Consider the following 17,844-nt stretch of genomic DNA (forward strand, 5'->3'; position numbering starts at 1 on the left):
AGGGGCTTACTCTGGAGACATTAATACATTATCAGGGGCTTACTCTGGAGACATTAATACATTATCAGGGGCTTACTCTGGAGACATTAATACATTATCAGGGGCTTACTCTGGAGACATTAATACATTATCAGGGGCTTACTCTGGAGACATTAAATACATTATCAGGGGCTTACTCTGGAGACATTAAATACATTATCAGGGGCTTACTCTGGAGACATTAAATACATTATCAGGGGCTTACTCTGGAGACATTAAATACATTATCAGGGGCTTACTCTGGAGACACATTAATACATTATCAGGGGCTTACTCTGGAGACATTAATACATTATCAGGGGCTTACTCTGGAGACATTAAATACATTATCAGGGGCTTACTCTGGAGACATTAATACATTATCAGGGGCTTACTCTGGAGACATTAATACATTATCAGGGGCTTACTCTGGAGACATTAATACATTATCAGGGGCTTACTCTGGAGACATTAATACATTATCAGGGGCTTACTCTGGAGACATTAATACATTATCAGGGGCTTACTCTGGAGACATTAAATACATTATCAGGGGCTTACTCTGGAGACACATTAATACATTATCAGGGGCTTACTCTGGAGACATTAAATACATTATCAGGGGCTTACTCTGGAGACATTAATACATTATCAGGGGCTTACTCTGGAGACATTAAATACATTATCAGGGGCTTACTCTGGAGACACATTAATACATTATCAGGGGCTTACTCTGGAGACATTAAATACATTATCAGGTGCTTACTCTGGAGAGACATTAAATACATTATCAGGGGCTTACTCTGGAGACATTAAATACATTATCAGGGGCTTACTCTGGAGACATTAAATACATTATCAGGGGCTTACTCTGGAGACATTAATACATTATCAGGGGCTTACTCTGGAGACATTAATACATTATCAGGGGCTTACTCTTACATTATCAGGGGCTTACTCTGGAGACATTAATACATTATCAGGGGCTTACTCTGGAGACATTAATACATTATCAGGGGCTTACTCTGGAGACATTAATACATTATCAGGGGCTTACTCTGGAGACATTAATACATTATCAGGGGCTTACTCTGGAGACATTAAATACATTATCAGGGGCTTACTCTGGAGACATTAATACATTATCAGGGGCTTACTCTGGAGACATTAAATACATTATCAGGGGCTTACTCTGGAGACATTAATACATTATCAGGGGCTTACTCTGGAGACATTAAATACATTATCAGGGGCTTACTCTGGAGACATTAAATACATTATCAGGTACTCCACGTTCAGGGGCTTACTCTGGAGACATTAAATACATTATCAGGGGCTTACTCTGGAGACATTAATACATTATCAGGGGCTTACTCTGGAGACATTAATACATTATCAGGGGCTTACTCTGGAGACATTAAATACATTATCAGGTACTCCACGTTCAGGGGCTTACTCTGGAGACATTAAATACATTATCAGGTACTCCACGTTCAGGGGCTTACTCTGGAGACATTAAATACATTATCAGGGGCTTACTCTGGAGACACATTAATACATTATCAGGGGCTTACTCTGGAGACACATTAAACACTCACAGCTCTTAGAGAATTACCCAGAAACACTCACAGCTCTTAGAGAATTACCCAGAAACACTCACAGCTCTTAGAGAATTACCCAGAAACACTCACAGCTCTTAGAGAATTACCCAGAAACACTCACAGCTCTTAGAGAATTACCCAGAAACACTCACAGCTCTTAGAGAATTACCCAGAAACACTCACAGCTCTTAGAGAATTACCCAGAAACACTCACAGCTCTTCTCTTATTGAAGAAGCTTGAGTTGAATGAACAAGAAACATCAACAACATCTGGCTTATTCACCATACAAAGAAAACACACCACGGATGTACGCACATACAGGCAGCACAGGCACATGTGCGTCATAACATCACAAAGACAACATATATATCACGTGTGTGTGTGGTTGTGTGTGTGTGTGGTTGTGTGTGTGTGTGTGGTTGTGTGTGTGGGTGGTTGTGTGTGTCTGAGACAGGTGGACTAACCGTCATGCTCCTGTACTCATCTTCGAACATGTCCAGGAAGATCTCCTCCCCCTGAGAGAGAGAGAGAGAGAGAGAGAGAGAGAGAGAGAGAGAGAGAGAGACAGAGAGAGAGAGAGAGAGACATTAAATACAGAGAGACAGAGAGAGATTATCAGAGAGACAGAGACAGACAGAGAGACAGAGAGATTAGAGACAGACAGAGAGACAGAGAGAGAGAGAGAGAGACAGAGAGAGAGAGAGAGAGAGAGAGAGAGAGAGAGAGACATGTTACTGGGTGAAATTCCACAGTGTGACATCACAGCAGCAAGATGTGTGACCTGTTGCCACGAGAAAAGGGCCAGTGAAGAACAAACACCATTGTAAATACAACCCATATTTATGCTTATGCATTTTATCTTGTGTCCTTTAACCATTTGTACATTGTTAAAACACTGTATATATATATAATATGACATTTGGATTGTCTTTATTGTTTTGAAACTTCTGTATGTGTAATGTTTACTGTTATTTTGTTTTGTTTATTTCACTTTATATATTATCTACCTCACTTGCTTTGGCAATGTTAACACATGTTTCCCATGCCAATAAAGCCATTGAATTGAATGAGAGAGAGAGAGAGAGAGAGAGAGAGAGACAAAAAGAGAGAGAGAGAGAGCGAGAGAGCGAGAGAGAGAGAGACAGAGACAGAGAGAGAGAGAGACAGAGACAGAGAGAGAGAGAGAAGAGAGAGAGAGAGAGAGACAGAGAGCGAGAGAGAGACAGGGAGAGAAAGAGAGAGAGAGAGACAGAGAGAGACAGGGAGAGAGACATAAAAATGAGTTAGATTTAGTTGAAACTAAAAGGGAAAGTGAATCGTGTCACTAGCATGGTGACTAGACCTCCTCTTTAAATCATCTGAAACATGGTGACTAGACTCCTCTTTAAATCATCTGAAACATGGTGACTAGACTCCTCTTTACTAGACTCCTCTTTAAATCATCTGAAACATGGTGACTAGACTTCCTCTTTAAATCATCTGAAACATGGTGACTAGACTCCTCTTTAAATCATCTGAAACATGGTGACTAGACTCCTCTTTACTAGACTCCTCTTTAAATAATCTGAAACATGGTGACTAGACCTCCTCTTTACTAGACTCCTCTTTAAATCATCTGAAACACGGTGACTAGACTCCTCTTTACTAGACTCCTCTTTAAATCATCTGAAACATGGTGACTAGACCTCTTTATTAGACTCCTCTTTAAATAATCTGAAACATGGTGACTAGACCTCCTCTTTACTAGACTCCTCTTTAAATCATCTGAAACATGGTGACTAGACTCCTCTTTAAATCATCTGAAACACGGTGACTAGACCTCCTCTTTAAATCATCTGAAACATGGTGACTAGACCTCCTCTTTACTAGACTCCTCTTTAAATCATCTGAAACATGGTGACTAGACTCCTCTTTAAATCATCTGAAACATGGTGACTAGACCTCCTCTTTAAATCATCTGAAACATGGTGACTAGGCTCCTCTTTAAATCATCTGAAACATGGTGACTAGACTCCTCTTTACTAGACTCCTCTTTAAATCATCTGAAACATGGTGACTAGACCTCCTCTTTACTAGACCTCCTCTTTAAATCCTTTGAAACATGGTGACTAGACATCCTCTTTACTAGACTCCTCTTTAAATCCTCTGAAACATGGTGACTAGACTCCTCTTTAAATCATCTGAAACATGGTGACTAGACCTCCTCTTTACTAGACTCCTCTTTAAATCATCTGAAACATGGTGACTAGACTCCTCTTTAAATCCTCTGAAACATGGTGACTAGACTCCTCTTTAAAAAATCTGAAACATGGTGACTAGACTCCTCTTTACTAGACTCCTCTTTAAATCATCTGAAACATGGTGACTAGACTCCTCTTTACTAGACTCCTCTTTAAATCATCTGAAACATGGTGACTAGACTTCCTCTTTAAATCATCTGAAACATGGTGACTAGACTCCTCTTTACTAGACTCCTCTTTAAATCATCTGAAACATGGTGACTAGACCTCTTTAAATCATCTGAAACATGGTGACTAGACTCCTCTTTAAATCATCTGAAACATGGTGACTAGACTCCTCTTTAAATCATCTGAAACATGGTGACTAGACTCCTCTTTACTAGACTCCTCTTTAAATCATCTGAAACATGGTGACTAGACTCCTCTTTAAATCATCTGAAACATGGTGACTAGACCTCCTCTTTAAATCATCTGAAACATGGTGACTAGACTCCTCTTTACTAGACTCCTCTTTAAATCATCTGAAACATGGTGACTAGACTCCTCTTTAAATCATCTGAAACATGGTGACTAGACATCCTCTTTACTAGACCTCCTCTTTAAATCATCTGAAACATGGTGACTAGACTCCTCTTTACTAGACTCCTATTTAAATCATCTGAAACATGGTGACTAGACATCCTCTTTACTAGACCTCCTCTTTAAATCATCTGAAACATGGTGACTAGACCTCCTCTTTAAATCCTCTGAAACATGGTGACTAGACTCCTCTTTAAATAATCTGAAACATGGTGACTAGACTCCTCTTTAAATCATCTGAAACATGGTGACTAGACTCCTCTTTACTAGACCCCCTCTTTAAATCATCTGAAACATGGTGACTAGACTCCTCTTTACTAGACTCCTCTTTAAATCATCTGAAACATGGTGACTAGACATCCTCTTTACTAGACCTCCTCTTTAAATCATCTGAAACATGGTGACTAGACTCCTCTTTACTAGACTCCTCTTTAAATCCTCTGAAACATGGTGACTAGACCTCCTCTTTAAATCATCTGAAACATGGTGACTAGACCTCCTCTTTAAATCATCTGAAACATGGTGACTAGACTCCTCTTTACTAGACTCCTCTTTAAATCCTCTGAAACATGGTGACTAGACTCCTCTTTAAATCCTCTGAAACATGGTGACTAGACTCCTCTTTAAAAAATCTGAAACATGGTGACTAGACTCCTCTTTACTAGACTCCTCTTTAAATCATCTGAAACATGGTGACTAGACCTCCTCTTTACTAGACTCCTCTTTAAATCATCTGAAACATGGTGACTAGACTCCTCTTTACTAGACTCCTCTTTAAATAATCTGAAACATGGTGACTAGACTCCTCTTTAAATCATCTGAAACATGGTGACTAGACTCCTCTTTACTAGACTCCTCTTTAAATAATCTGAAACATGGTGACTAGACTCCTCTTTACTAGACTCCTCTTTAAATAATCTGAAACATGGTGACTAGACTCCTCTTTAAATAATCTGAAACATGGTGACTAGACTCCTCTTTAAATCATCTGAAACATGGTGACTAGACTCCTCTTTACTAGACCTCCTCTTTAAATCATCTGAAACATGGTGACTAGACTCCTCTTTACTAGACCTCCTCTTTAAATCATCTGAAACATGGTGACTAGACTCCTCTTTACTAGACCTCCTCTTTAAATCCTTTGAAACATGGTGACTAGACATCCTCTTTACTAGACTCCTCTTTAAATCATCTGAAACATGGTGACTAGACCTCCTCTTTAAATAATCTGAAACATGGTGACTAGACTCCTCTTTAAATCATCTGAAACATGGTGACTAGACTCCTCTTTAAATAATCTGAAACATGGTGACTAGACCTCCTCTTTAAATCATCTGAAACACGGTGACTAGACCTCCTCTTTAAATCATCTGAAACACGGTGACTAGATTGGTTAGTTTTACACTTACGACATTACTTTGCTGTTGTGCTGTAGAAGTTATGCATTTTGTCTCTCGTATAGTAACTTCTATACATTAGTGTATAAATTTTCGTTACACAGACAATGAAGCCACAATCTATTTTTATATTTATTTAACCTTTATTTAACCAGGCAAGTCAGTTATTTACAATGACGGCCTACCAGGGAACAGTGGGTTAACTGCCTTGTTCAGGAGCAGAACGACAGATTATTTTCCCTTGTCAGCTCAGGGATTCGATCCAGCAACCTTTCGGGTTACTAGTCCAACGCTCTAACCACTAGGCTACCTGCCTCTAACCACTAGGCTACCTGCCTCTAACCACTAGGCTACCTGCCGCCCCTCTAACCACTAGGCTACCTGCCTCTAACCACTAGGCTACCTGGCTCTAACCACTAAGCTACCTGCTCTAACCACTAGGCTACCTGCCGCCCCTCTAACCACTAGGCTACCTGCCGCCCCTCTAACCACTAGGCTACCTGCCGCCCCTCTAACCACTAGGCTACCTGCCGCCCCTCTAACCACTAGGCTACCTGCCGCCCCTCTAACCACTAGGCTACCTGCCGCCCCTCTAACCACTAGGCTACCTGCCGCCCCTCTAACCACTAGGTTAACTGCTCTAACCACTAGGCTACCTGCCTCTAACCACTAGGCTACCTGCTCTAACCACTAGGCTACCTGCCTCTAACCACTAGGCTACCTGCCTCTAACCACTAGGCTACCTGCCTCTAACCACTAGGCTACCTGCCTCTAACCACTAGGCTACCTGCCTCTAACCACTAGGCTACACTAGGCTACCTGCCTCTAACCACTAGGCTACCTGCCTCTAACCACTAGGCTACCTGCTCTAACCACTAGGCTACCTGCTCTAACCACTAGGCTACCTGCCTCTAACCACTAGGCTACCTGCCTCTAACCACTAGGCTACCTGCTCTAAGCACTAGGCTACCTGTCTCTAACCACTAGGCTACCTGCCTCTAACCACTAGGCTACCTGCCTCTAACCACTAGGCTACCTGCCTCTAACCACTAGGCTACACTAGGCTACCTGCCTCTAACCACTAGGCTACACTAGGCTACCTGCTCTAACCACTAGGCTACCTGCCTCTAACCACTAGGCTACCTGGCTCTAACCACTAAGCTACCTGCTCTAACCACTAGGCTACCTGCCGCCCCTCTAACCACTAGGCTACCTGCCGCCCCTCTAACCACTAGGCTACCTGCCGCCCCTCTAACCACTAGGCTACCTGCCGCCCCTCTAACCACTAGGCTACCTGCCGCCCCTCTAACCACTAGGCTACCTGCCGCCCCTCTAACCACTAGGCTACCTGCCGCCCCTCTAACCACTAGGTTAACTGCTCTAACCACTAGGCTACCTGCCTCTAACCACTAGGCTACCTGCCTCTAACCACTAGGCTACCTGCCTCTAACCACTAGGCTACCTGCCTCTAACCACTAGGCTACCTGCCTCTAACCACTAGGCTACCTGCCTCTAACCACTAGGCTACCTGCCTCTAACCACTAGGCTACCTGCCTCTAACCACTAGGCTACCTGCTTCTAACCACTAGGCTACCTGCCTCTAACCACTAGGCTACCTGGCTCTAACCACTAGGCTACACTAGGCTACCTGCCTCTAACCACTAGGCTACACTAGGCTACCTGCTCTAACCACTAGGCTACCTGCCTCTAACCACTAGGCTACCTGCCTCTAACCACTAGGCTACCTGCCTCTAACCACTAGGCTACCTGCCTCTAACCACTAGGCTACCTGCTCTAACCACTAGGCTACCTGCCTCTAACCACTAGGCTACCTGCCTCTAACCACTAGGCTACCTGCCTCTAACCACTAGGCTACCTGCCTCTAACCACTAGGCTACCTGTCTCTAACCACTAGGCTACCTGTCTCTAACCACTAGGCTACCTGCCTCTAACCACTAGGCTACCTGCCTCTAACCACTAGGCTACCTGCCTCTAACCACTAGGCTACCTGCCTCTAACCACTAGGCTACCTGCCTCTAACCACTAGGCTACCTGCCTCTAACCACTAGGCTACCTGTCTCTAACCACTAGGCTACCTGCCACCCCATCTATCTGCAATATTAAATCTGATCTCCCCCCCCCTAAAAAGTGTGTGAGAGGAACACTTGTTTTGTAGAAGCGCAGTACCATGTTCATGTGTTTTCCTTTCATTATCAGGACCACAATGTCCTCACAAGTCTCCAGACTGTCTTCACAAGGTCGGGAAAAGGGCTGGGGACCAGAGAGAGAGAGAGGAGGGCTGGGGACCAGAGAGAGAGAGAGGAGGGCTGGGGACCAGAGAGAGAGAGAGGAGGGCTGGGGACCAGAGAGAGAGAGGAGGGCTGGGGACCAGAGAGAGAGAGAGGAGGGCTGGGGACCAGAGAGAGAGAGGAGGGCTGGGGACCAGAGAGAGAGAGGAGGGCTGGGGACCAGAGAGAGAGAGGAGGGCTGGGGACCAGAGAGAGAGAGGAGGGCTGGGGACCAGAGAGAGAGAGGAGGGCTGGGGACCAGAGAGAGAGAGGAGGGCTGGGGACCAGAGAGAGAGAGGAGGGCTGGGGACCAGAGAGAGAGAGAGGAGGGCTGGGGAAAACAACATTTATGCTTCAATATGAGAGAGGGCAAAACTTGCCTTATAGAAACGCCGTAGGAGATGCAGACTCTCTTCTCTGGCTCCCTGTAACACACAGAATACACATCACACCTACTGAACAACACAGACCAGAGAGCTAACATACAGGTAACACATCACACCTCCTGAACAACACAGACCAGAGAGTTAACATACAGGTAACACATCACACCTCCTGAACAACACAGACCAGAGAGCTAACATACAGGTAACACAGAATACACATCACACCTCCTGAACAACACAGACCAGAGAGCTAACATACAGGTAACTGCCAGAATAAAGGAAACACCAACATAGTGTCTTAATAAGGCATTGGGCCACCAGGTAACTGCCGGAATAAAGGAAACACCAACATAGTGTCTTAATAAGGCATTGGGCCACCAGGTAACTGCCGGAATAAAGGAAACACCAACATAGTGTCTTAATAAGGCATTGGGCCACCAGGTAACTGCCGGAATAAAGGAAACACCAACATAGTGTCTTAATAAGGGGTTGGGCCACCAGGTAACTACCAGAATAAAGGAAACACCAACATAGTGTCTTAATAAGGCATTGGGCCACCATTCAATAACCATGAATGTTAATTGCTTAATTACAACCTCACCTGCTTTCAATAGACTTTGTAGCCACCATTTACTCAGGTGTTTCCATTATTTTGTCAGTTACCTGAATCTCAGTAGTAACAGAGCCCCGCCCCCCTGATGTTTTTCCATTGGTTAAATACTAGTAATAATGAGCCAGAGACATTAGACGTCATCAGAGTGGAAGCAGGAAGCAGGAAGCATGAGTGATGCTCTGGAACACTCTATATCTCAGTAGTAACAGGAAGCAGGAAGCATGAGTGGTGCTCTGGAACACTCTATATCTCAGTAGGAACAGAGCAGGAAGCAGGAAGCATGAGTGTGATGCTATATCTAGGAACAGAGGAACAGGAAGCATAGTACGCTCTCTCAGTAGGAACAGAGCAGGAAGCAGGAAGCATGAGTGACGCTCTGGAACACTATATCTCAGTAGGAACAGGAAGCAGGAAGCATGAGTGATGCTCTGGAACACTCTATATCTCAGTAGGAACAGAGCAGGGAGCAGGAAGCATGAGTGATGCTCTGGAACACTCTATATCTCAGTAGGAACAGAGCAGGAAGCATGAGTGATGCTCTGGAACACTATATATCTCAGTAGGAACAGGAAGCAGGAAGCATGAGTGATGCTCTGGAACACTATATCTCAGTAGTAACAGAGCAGGAAGCATGAGTGATGCTCTGGAACACTCTATATCTCAGTAGGAACAGAGCAGGAAGCAGGAAGCATGAGTGATGCTCTGGAACACTCTATATCTCAGGTGATAGATGAGCAAGCCCTTGGATGTTGTTATTCAGAGGTTGCTAATTCCGATTAAAACAAGCAGCTTATTTTGAGAACAGAACCAGAGATTCCATTGTGATGCAAGAAAGGAAAACACTGGAATGAAATTACTCAATTAACAAGAAGAAGAAGAAGAGGAGGAGGAATAAGTGGAGGAGGGGGGAAGGGTGAGTGATACAAAGAAAACATGTTATACAGAGAGAGAGAGAGAGAGAGGAGGGCTGGGGACCAGAGAGAGAGAGAGGAGGGCTGGGGACCAGAGAGAGAGAGAGGAGGGCTGGGGACCAGAGAGAGAGAGAGGAGGGCTGGGGACCAGAGAGAGAGAGAGGAGGGCTGGGGACCAGAGAGAGAGAGAGGAGGGCTGGGGACCAGAGAGAGAGAGAGAGGAGGGCTGGGGACCAGAGAGAGAGAGAGGAGGGCTGGGGACCAGAGAGAGAGAGAGGAGGGCTGGGGACCAGAGAGAGAGAGAGGAGGGCTGGGGACCAGAGAGAGAGAGAGGAGGGCTGGGGACCAGAGAGAGAGAGGAGGGCTGGGGACCAGAGAGAGGGCTGGGGAGAGAGAGGAGGGCTGGGGACCAGAGAGAGAGAGGAGGGCTGGGGACCAGAGAGAGAGAGAGAGGGCTGGGGACCAGAGAGAGAGAGAGGACTGGGGACCAGAGAGAGAGGAGGGCTGGGGACCAGAGAGAGAGAGAGGGCTGGGGACCAGAGAGAGAGAGAGAGGGCTGGGGACCAGAGAGAGAGGAGGGCTGGGGAGAGAGGAGGGCTGGGGACCAGAGAGAGAGAGGAGGGCTGGGGACCAGAGAGAGAGAGGAGGGCTGGGGACCAGAGAGAGAGAGAGGGCTGGGGACCAGAGAGAGAGGAGGGCTGGGGACCAGAGAGAGAGAGGAGGGCTGGGGACCAGAGAGAGAGAGGAGGGCTGGGGACCAGAGAGAGAGGAGGGCTGGGGACCAGAGAGAGAGAGGAGGGCTGGGGACCAGACCAGAGAGAGAGAGGAGGGCTGGGGACCAGAGAGGCTGGGGACCAGAGAGAGGAGGGCTGGGGACCAGAGAGAGAGAGGAGGGCTGGGGACCAGAGAGAGAGAGGAGGGCTGGGGACCAGAGAGAGAGAGGAGGGCTGGGGACCAGAGAGAGAGAGAGGAGGGCTGGGGACCAGAGAGAGAGAGAGGAGGGCTGGGGACCAGAGAGGAGGGCTGGGGACCAGAGAGAGAGGAGGGCTGGGGACCAGAGAGAGAGGGCTGGGGAGAGAGAGAGGGCTGGGGACCAGAGAGAGAGAGGAGGGCTGGGGACCAGAGAGAGAGAGGAGGGCTGGGGACCAGAGAGAGAGAGAGAGAGGAGGGCTGGGGACCAGAGAGAGAGAGGAGGGCTGGGGACAGAGAGAGAGAGAGAGGAGGGCTGAGGGAGGGCCAGAGAGAGAGAGGAGGGCTGGGGACCAGAGAGAGAGAGGAGGGCTGGGGACCAGAGAGAGAGAGAGGAGGGCTGGGGACCAGAGAGAGAGAGAGGAGGGCTGGGGACCAGAGAGAGAGAGGACTGGGGACCAGAGAGAGAGGAGGGCTGGGGACCAGAGAGAGAGAGAGAGGAGGGCTGGGGACCAGAGAGAGAGAGAGGAGGGCTGGGGACCAGAGAGAGAGAGAGGAGGGCTGGGGACCAGAGAGAGAGAGAGAGAGAGGAGGGCTGGGGACCAGAGAGAGAGAGGAGGGCTGGGGACCAGAGAGAGAGAGGAGGGCTGGGGACCAGAGAGAGAGAGGAGGGCTGGGGACCAGAGAGAGAGAGGAGGGCTGGGGACCAGAGAGAGAGAGAGGAGGGCTGGGGACCAGAGAGAGAGAGAGGAGGGCTGGGGACCAGAGAGAGAGAGAGGAGGGCTGGGGACCAGAGAGAGAGAGAGAGGAGGGCTGGGGACCAGAGAGAGAGAGAGGAGGGCTGGGGACCAGAGAGAGAGAGAGGAGGGCTGGGGACCAGAGAGAGAGAGAGGAGGGCTGGGGACCAGAGAGAGAGAGGAGGGCTGGGGACCAGAGAGAGAGAGAGGAGGACTGGGGACCAGAGAGAGAGAGAGGAGGACTGGGGACCAGAGAGAGAGAGAGAGAGAGGAGGGCTGGGGACCAGAGAGAGAGAGAGGAGGGCTGGGGACCAGAGAGAGAGAGAGAGAGGGCTGGGGACCAGAGAGAGAGAGAGAGGAGGGCTGGGGACCAGAGAGAGGAGAGGAGGGCTGGGGACCAGAGAGAGAGAGAGGAGGGCTGGGGACCAGAGAGAGAGAGAGGAGGGCTGGGGACCAGAGAGAGAGAGGAGGGCTGGGGACCAGAGAGAGAGAGAGGAGGGCTGGGGACCAGAGAGAGAGAGAGGAGGGCTGGGGACCAGAGAGAGAGAGAGGAGGGCTGGGGACCAGAGAGAGAGAGAGGAGGGCTGGGGACCAGAGAGAGAGAGAGAGGAGGGCTGGGGACCAGAGAGAGAGAGAGGAGGGCTGGGGACCAGAGAGAGAGAGAGGAGGGCTGGGGACCAGAGAGAGAGAGGAGGGCTGGGGACCAGAGAGAGAGAGGAGGGCTGGGGACCAGAGAGAGAGAGGAGGGCTGGGGACCAGAGAGAGAGAGAGGAGGGCTGGGGACCAGAGAGAGAGAGGAGGGCTGGGGACCAGAGAGAGAGAGAGGAGGGCTGGGGACCAGAGAGAGAGAGAGGAGGGCTGGGGACCAGAGAGAGAGAGAGGAGGGCTGGGGACCAGAGAGAGAGAGAGAGAGAGGAGGGCTGGGGACCAGAGAGAGAGAGAGGAGGGCTGGGGACCAGAGAGAGAGAGAGAGGAGGGCTGGGGACCAGAGAGAGAGAGAGAGGAGGGCTGGGGACCAGAGAGAGAGAGGAGGGCTGGGGACCAGAGAGAGAGAGGAGGGCTGGGGACCAGAGAGAGAGAGAGGAGGGCTGGGGACCAGAGAGAGAGAGGAGGGCTGGGGACCAGAGAGAGAGAGGAGGGCTGGGGACCAGAGAGAGAGAGGAGGGCTGGGGACAGAGAGAGAGAGAGAGAGAGGAGGGCTGGGGACCAGAGAGAGAGAGGAGGGCTGGGGACCAGAGAGAGAGAGGAGGGCTGGGGACCAGAGAGGGCTGGGGAGAGAGAGGAGGGCTGGGGACCAGAGAGAGAGAGGAGGGCTGGGGACCAGAGAGAGAGGAGGGCTGGGGACCAGAGAGAGAGAGGAGGGCTGGGGACCAGAGAGAGAGAGAGGAGGGCTGGGGACCAGAGAGAGAGAGGGCTGGGGACCAGAGAGGAGGGCTGGGGACCAGAGAGAGAGGAGGGCTGGGGACCAGAGAGAGAGAGGAGGGCTGGGGACCAGAGAGAGAGGAGGGCTGGGGACCAGAGGACTGGGGACCAGAGAGAGAGGAGGGCTGGGGACCAGAGAGAGAGGAGGACTGGGGACCAGAGAGAGAGGAGGACTGGGGACCAGAGAGAGAGGAGGGCTGGGGACCAGAGAGAGGAGGGCTGGGGACCAGAGAGAGAGGAGGGCTGGGGACCAGAGAGAGAGAGGAGGGCTGGGGACCAGAGAGAGAGAGGAGGGCTGGGGACCAGAGAGAGAGGAGGGCTGGGGACCAGAGAGAGAGGAGGGCTGGGGACCAGAGAGAGAGAGGAGGACTGGGGACCAGAGAGAGAGAGGAGGACTGGGGACCAGAGAGAGAGAGGAGGACTGGGGACCAGAGAGAGAGAGGAGGGCTGGGGACCAGAGAGAGAGGAGGGCTGGGGACCAGAGAGAGAGAGGAGGACTGGGGACCAGAGAGAGAGAGGAGGGCTGGGGACCAGAGAGAGAGAGGAGGACTGGGGACCAGAGAGAGAGGAGGGCTGGGGACCAGAGAGAGAGAGGAGGGCTGGGGACCAGAGAGAGAGGAGGGCTGGGGACCAGAGAGAGAGAGGAGGGCTGGGGACCAGAGAGAGAGGAGGGCTGGGGACCAGAGAGAGAGGAGGGCTGGGGACCAGAGAGAGAGAGGAGGGCTGGGGACCAGAGAGAGAGGAGGGCTGGGGACAGGAGAGAGAGAGGAGGGCTGGGGACCAGAGAGAGAGAGGAGGGCTGGGGACCAGAGAGAGAGGAGGGCTGGGGACAGGAGAGAGAGAGGAGGGCTGGGTGTCAGGACCAAAGGGGGGAGGGACTCACCTCAAGACAGGCCAGGTGTACGTCCTTGATGATACAGTGAGCAGGAGAGGAGGAGGAGGAGGAGAGGACGGACCGTTTCAACAGCAGACAGCTCAGCTCCAGAGTAGCCAGACGTACCTTACCATCTACACACACACACACGTTAGGTGGTTTGTGGGTGCGTGCGGTCATTTGTGTGTGTGTGTGATATTGTGTGTGTGTGTGTGTGTGTGTGTTACCTGGTTGTGCGGCCACGTTCATCACTCGTATGAGTCTCTCCACCAATACCTGGCTGTAACAGTTCCTCTCCTGGTCTGGGACCGGTAACTGTGTGTGTGTGTGTGTGTGTGTGTGTGATAATGTGTGTGTGTGTGTGTGTGTGTTACCTGGTTGTGCGGCCACGTTCATCACTCGTATGAGTCTCTCCACCAACACCTGGCTGTAACAGCTCCTCTCCTGGTCTGGGACCGGTAACTGCAGCCTCTCCAACAATTCACGGTTGATACCTGAACAAACACTCATTTAGAACGAGTTACCTATCGGTTAACGGAACATCTCTACAGAACATCATGGTCCACTAGTCTGTTATCTGAACATCTCTACAGAACATCATGATCCACTAGTCTGTTAACAGAACATCTCTACAGAACATCATGGTCCACTAGTCTGTTAACGGAACATCTCTACAGAACATCATGGTCCACTAGTCTGTTATCTGAACATCTCTACAGAACATCATGGTCCACTAGTCTGTTATCTGAACATCTCTACAGAACATCATGGTCCACTAGTCTGTTTCAACAGCAACATCTCTACAGAACATCATGGTCCACTAGTCTGTTAACGGAACATCTCTACAGAACATCATGGTCCACTAGTCTGTTATCTGAACATCTCTACAGAACATCATGGTCCACTAGTCTGTTATCTGAACATCTCTACAGAACATCATGGTCCACTAGTCTGTTATCTGAACATCTCTACAGAACATCATGGTCCGCTAGTCTGTTATCTGAACATCTCTACAGAACATCATGGTCCGCTAGTCTGTTATCTGAACATCTCTACAGAACATCATGGTCCACTAGTCTGTTAACAGAACATCTCTACAGAACATCATGGTCCACTAGTCTGTTAACGGAACATCTCTACAGAACATCATGGTCCACTAGTCTGTTATCTGAACATCTCTACAGAACATCATGATCCACTAGTCTGTCCACCAACATCCTGGCAGAACATCTGGTCCACTAGTCTGTTAACGGAACATCTCTACAGAACATCATGGTCCACTAGTCTGTTATCTGAACATCATGGTCCACTAGTCTGTTATCTGAACATCTCTACAGAACATCATGGTCCACTAGTCTGTTATCTGAACATCTCTACAGAACATCATGGTCCACTAGTCTGTTATCTGAACATCTCTACAGAACATCATGGTCCACTAGTCTGTTAACGGAACATCTCTACAGAACATCATGGTCTAGTCTGTTATCCTGGAACATCTCTACAGAACATCATGGTCCACTAGTCTGTTATCTGAACATCTCTACAGAACATCATGGTCCACTAGTCTGTTATCTGAACATCTCTACAGAACATCATGGTCCACTAGTCTGTTATCTGAACATCTCTACAGAACATCATGGTCCGCTAGTCTGTTATCTGAACATCTCTACAGAACATCATGGTCCACTAGTCTGTTATCTGAACATCTCTACAGAACATCATGGTCCACTAGTCTGTTAAGAACATCATGATCCACTAGTCTGTTAACGGAACATCTCTACAGAACATCATGATCCACTAGTCTTTTATCTGAACATCTCTACAGAACATCATGATCCACTAGTCTGTTTACGGAACATCTCTACAGAACATCATGATCCACTAGTCTTTTATCTGAACATCTCTACAGAACATCATGATCCACTAGTCTGTTAACGGAACATCATGGTCCACTAGTCTGTTAACGGAACATCTCTACAGAACATCATGATCCACTAGTCTGTTAACGGAACATCTCTACAGAACATCATGATCCACTAGTCTGTTAACGGAACATCTCTACAGAACATCATGATCCACTAGTCTGTTATCTGAACATCTCTACAGAACATCATGATCCACTAGTCTGTTATCTGAACATCTCTACAGAACATCATGATCCACTAGTCTGTTAACAGAACATCTCTACAGAACATCATGGTCCACTAGTCTGTTATCTGAACATCATGATCCACTAGTCTGTTATCTGAACATCTCTACAGAACATCATGATCCGCTAACCTACCATAGCTAAACTACCGGAGCTAACCTACAGGAGCCAGCCTACAGGAGCCAGCCTACCGGAGCGAACCTAGCGGAGCTAACCAACCATAGCTAATCTACCGGAGCGAACCTACAGGAGCTAAACTCCCATAGCTAGCCGACCGGAGCTAACCTACCGGAGCTAACCTACAGGTGCTAACCTACCATAGCTAGCCTACGGGAGCTAGCCTACTGGAAAAAATCTACCGGAGCTATACTACCGGAGCTAGCCTTCCGGAGCTAGCCTACCGGAGGTAATTACCGGAGCTAACCTACAGGACCTAATCTACCGGAGCTAACCTACCAGAGCAAACCTACCAGAGCTAACCTACAGGAGCTAACCTACCGGAGCTAACCTACCGGAGCTAACCTACCAGAGCTAACCTACCAGAGCTAACCTACAGGAGCTAACCTACAGGAGCTAACCTACCGGAGCTAACCTACCGGAGCTAACCTACCAGAGCTAACCTACCAGAGCTAACCTACCAGAGCTAACCTACCGGAGCTAACCTACCGGAGCTAACCTACCGGAGCTAGCCTACAGGAGCTAACCTACCAGAGCTAACCTACCGGAGCTAGCCTACAGGAGCTAACCTACCAGAGCTAACCTACCAGAGCTAACCTACCAGAGCTAACCTACCGGAGCTAACCTACCGGAGCTAACCTACAGGAGCTAACCTACCGGAGCTAACCTACCGGAGCTAACCTACAGGAGCTAACCTAACAGAGCTAACCTACCGGAGCTAACCTACCGGAGCTAACCTACCGGAGCTAACCTACAGGAGCTAACCTACCGGAGCTAACCTACCGGAGCTAACCTACCGGAGCTAACCTACCAGAGCTAACCTACCGGAGCTAACCTACCGGAGCTAACCTACCGGAGCTAACCTACCGGAGCTAACCTACCAGAGCTAACCTACCAGAGCCAGAGCTAACCTACCGGAGCTAACCTACCAGAGCTAACCTACCGGAGCTAACCTACCAGAGCTAACCTACCAGAGCTAACCTACCAGAGCTAACCTACCAGAGCTAACCTACCGGAGCTAACCTACCAGAGCTAACCTACCAGAGCTAACCTACCAGAGCTAACCTACCAGAGCTAACCTACCGGAGCTAACCTACCAGAGCTAACCTACCAGAGCTAACCTACCAGAGCTAACCTACCAGAGCTAACCTACCGGAGCTAACCTACCAGAGCTAACCTACCAGAGCTAACCTACAGGAGCTAACCTACCAGAGCTAACCTACCGGAGCTAACCTACCAGAGCTAACCTACCAGAGCTAACCTACAGGAGCTAACCTACCAGAGCTAACCTACAGGAGCTAACCTACCGGAGCTAACCTACCAGAGCTAACCTAACAGAGCTAACCTACCAGAGCTAACCTACCAGAGCTAACTCATCTATTGTTGAACAGAACCGATGGTGTAGATGCTCCTCTCACCTTTGCTGTGGGACACAGCGTAGAGAAGACAGAGTACAAACAGAGCATGATAATCGTCTTCACTACAATCTAGAGCACTGTACACCATGTCTAGGAACGGTCTGGAGGAGAGAGAGACAGGGAG

General features: G+C 49.2%; 1 protein-coding gene across 1 annotated transcript in view; it reads right to left on the reverse strand.

Moving 5' to 3' along the window:
• The window catches only part of LOC135569060 (protein CLEC16A-like), a 60,539-nt gene extending 42,695 nt beyond the window's left edge, over positions 1–17,844 (reverse strand). The window contains exons 1-5 of the mRNA XM_065015893.1: positions 17,721–17,844; positions 14,351–14,470; positions 13,986–14,110; positions 8,505–8,549; positions 2,085–2,135 (exon numbers count right to left, since the gene is read on the reverse strand). Coding sequence (XP_064871965.1) covers positions 2,085–2,135; positions 8,505–8,549; positions 13,986–14,110; positions 14,351–14,470; positions 17,721–17,808 — 429 coding nt within the window. The 5' untranslated portion in view covers positions 17,809–17,844. The remainder of the gene's footprint in view (positions 1–2,084; positions 2,136–8,504; positions 8,550–13,985; positions 14,111–14,350; positions 14,471–17,720) is intronic.

The sequence above is a fragment of the Oncorhynchus nerka genome, unplaced genomic scaffold (assembly GCF_034236695.1).
Source record: "Oncorhynchus nerka isolate Pitt River unplaced genomic scaffold, Oner_Uvic_2.0 unplaced_scaffold_1233, whole genome shotgun sequence".
NCBI classification, from domain to species: domain Eukaryota; kingdom Metazoa; phylum Chordata; class Actinopteri; order Salmoniformes; family Salmonidae; genus Oncorhynchus; species Oncorhynchus nerka.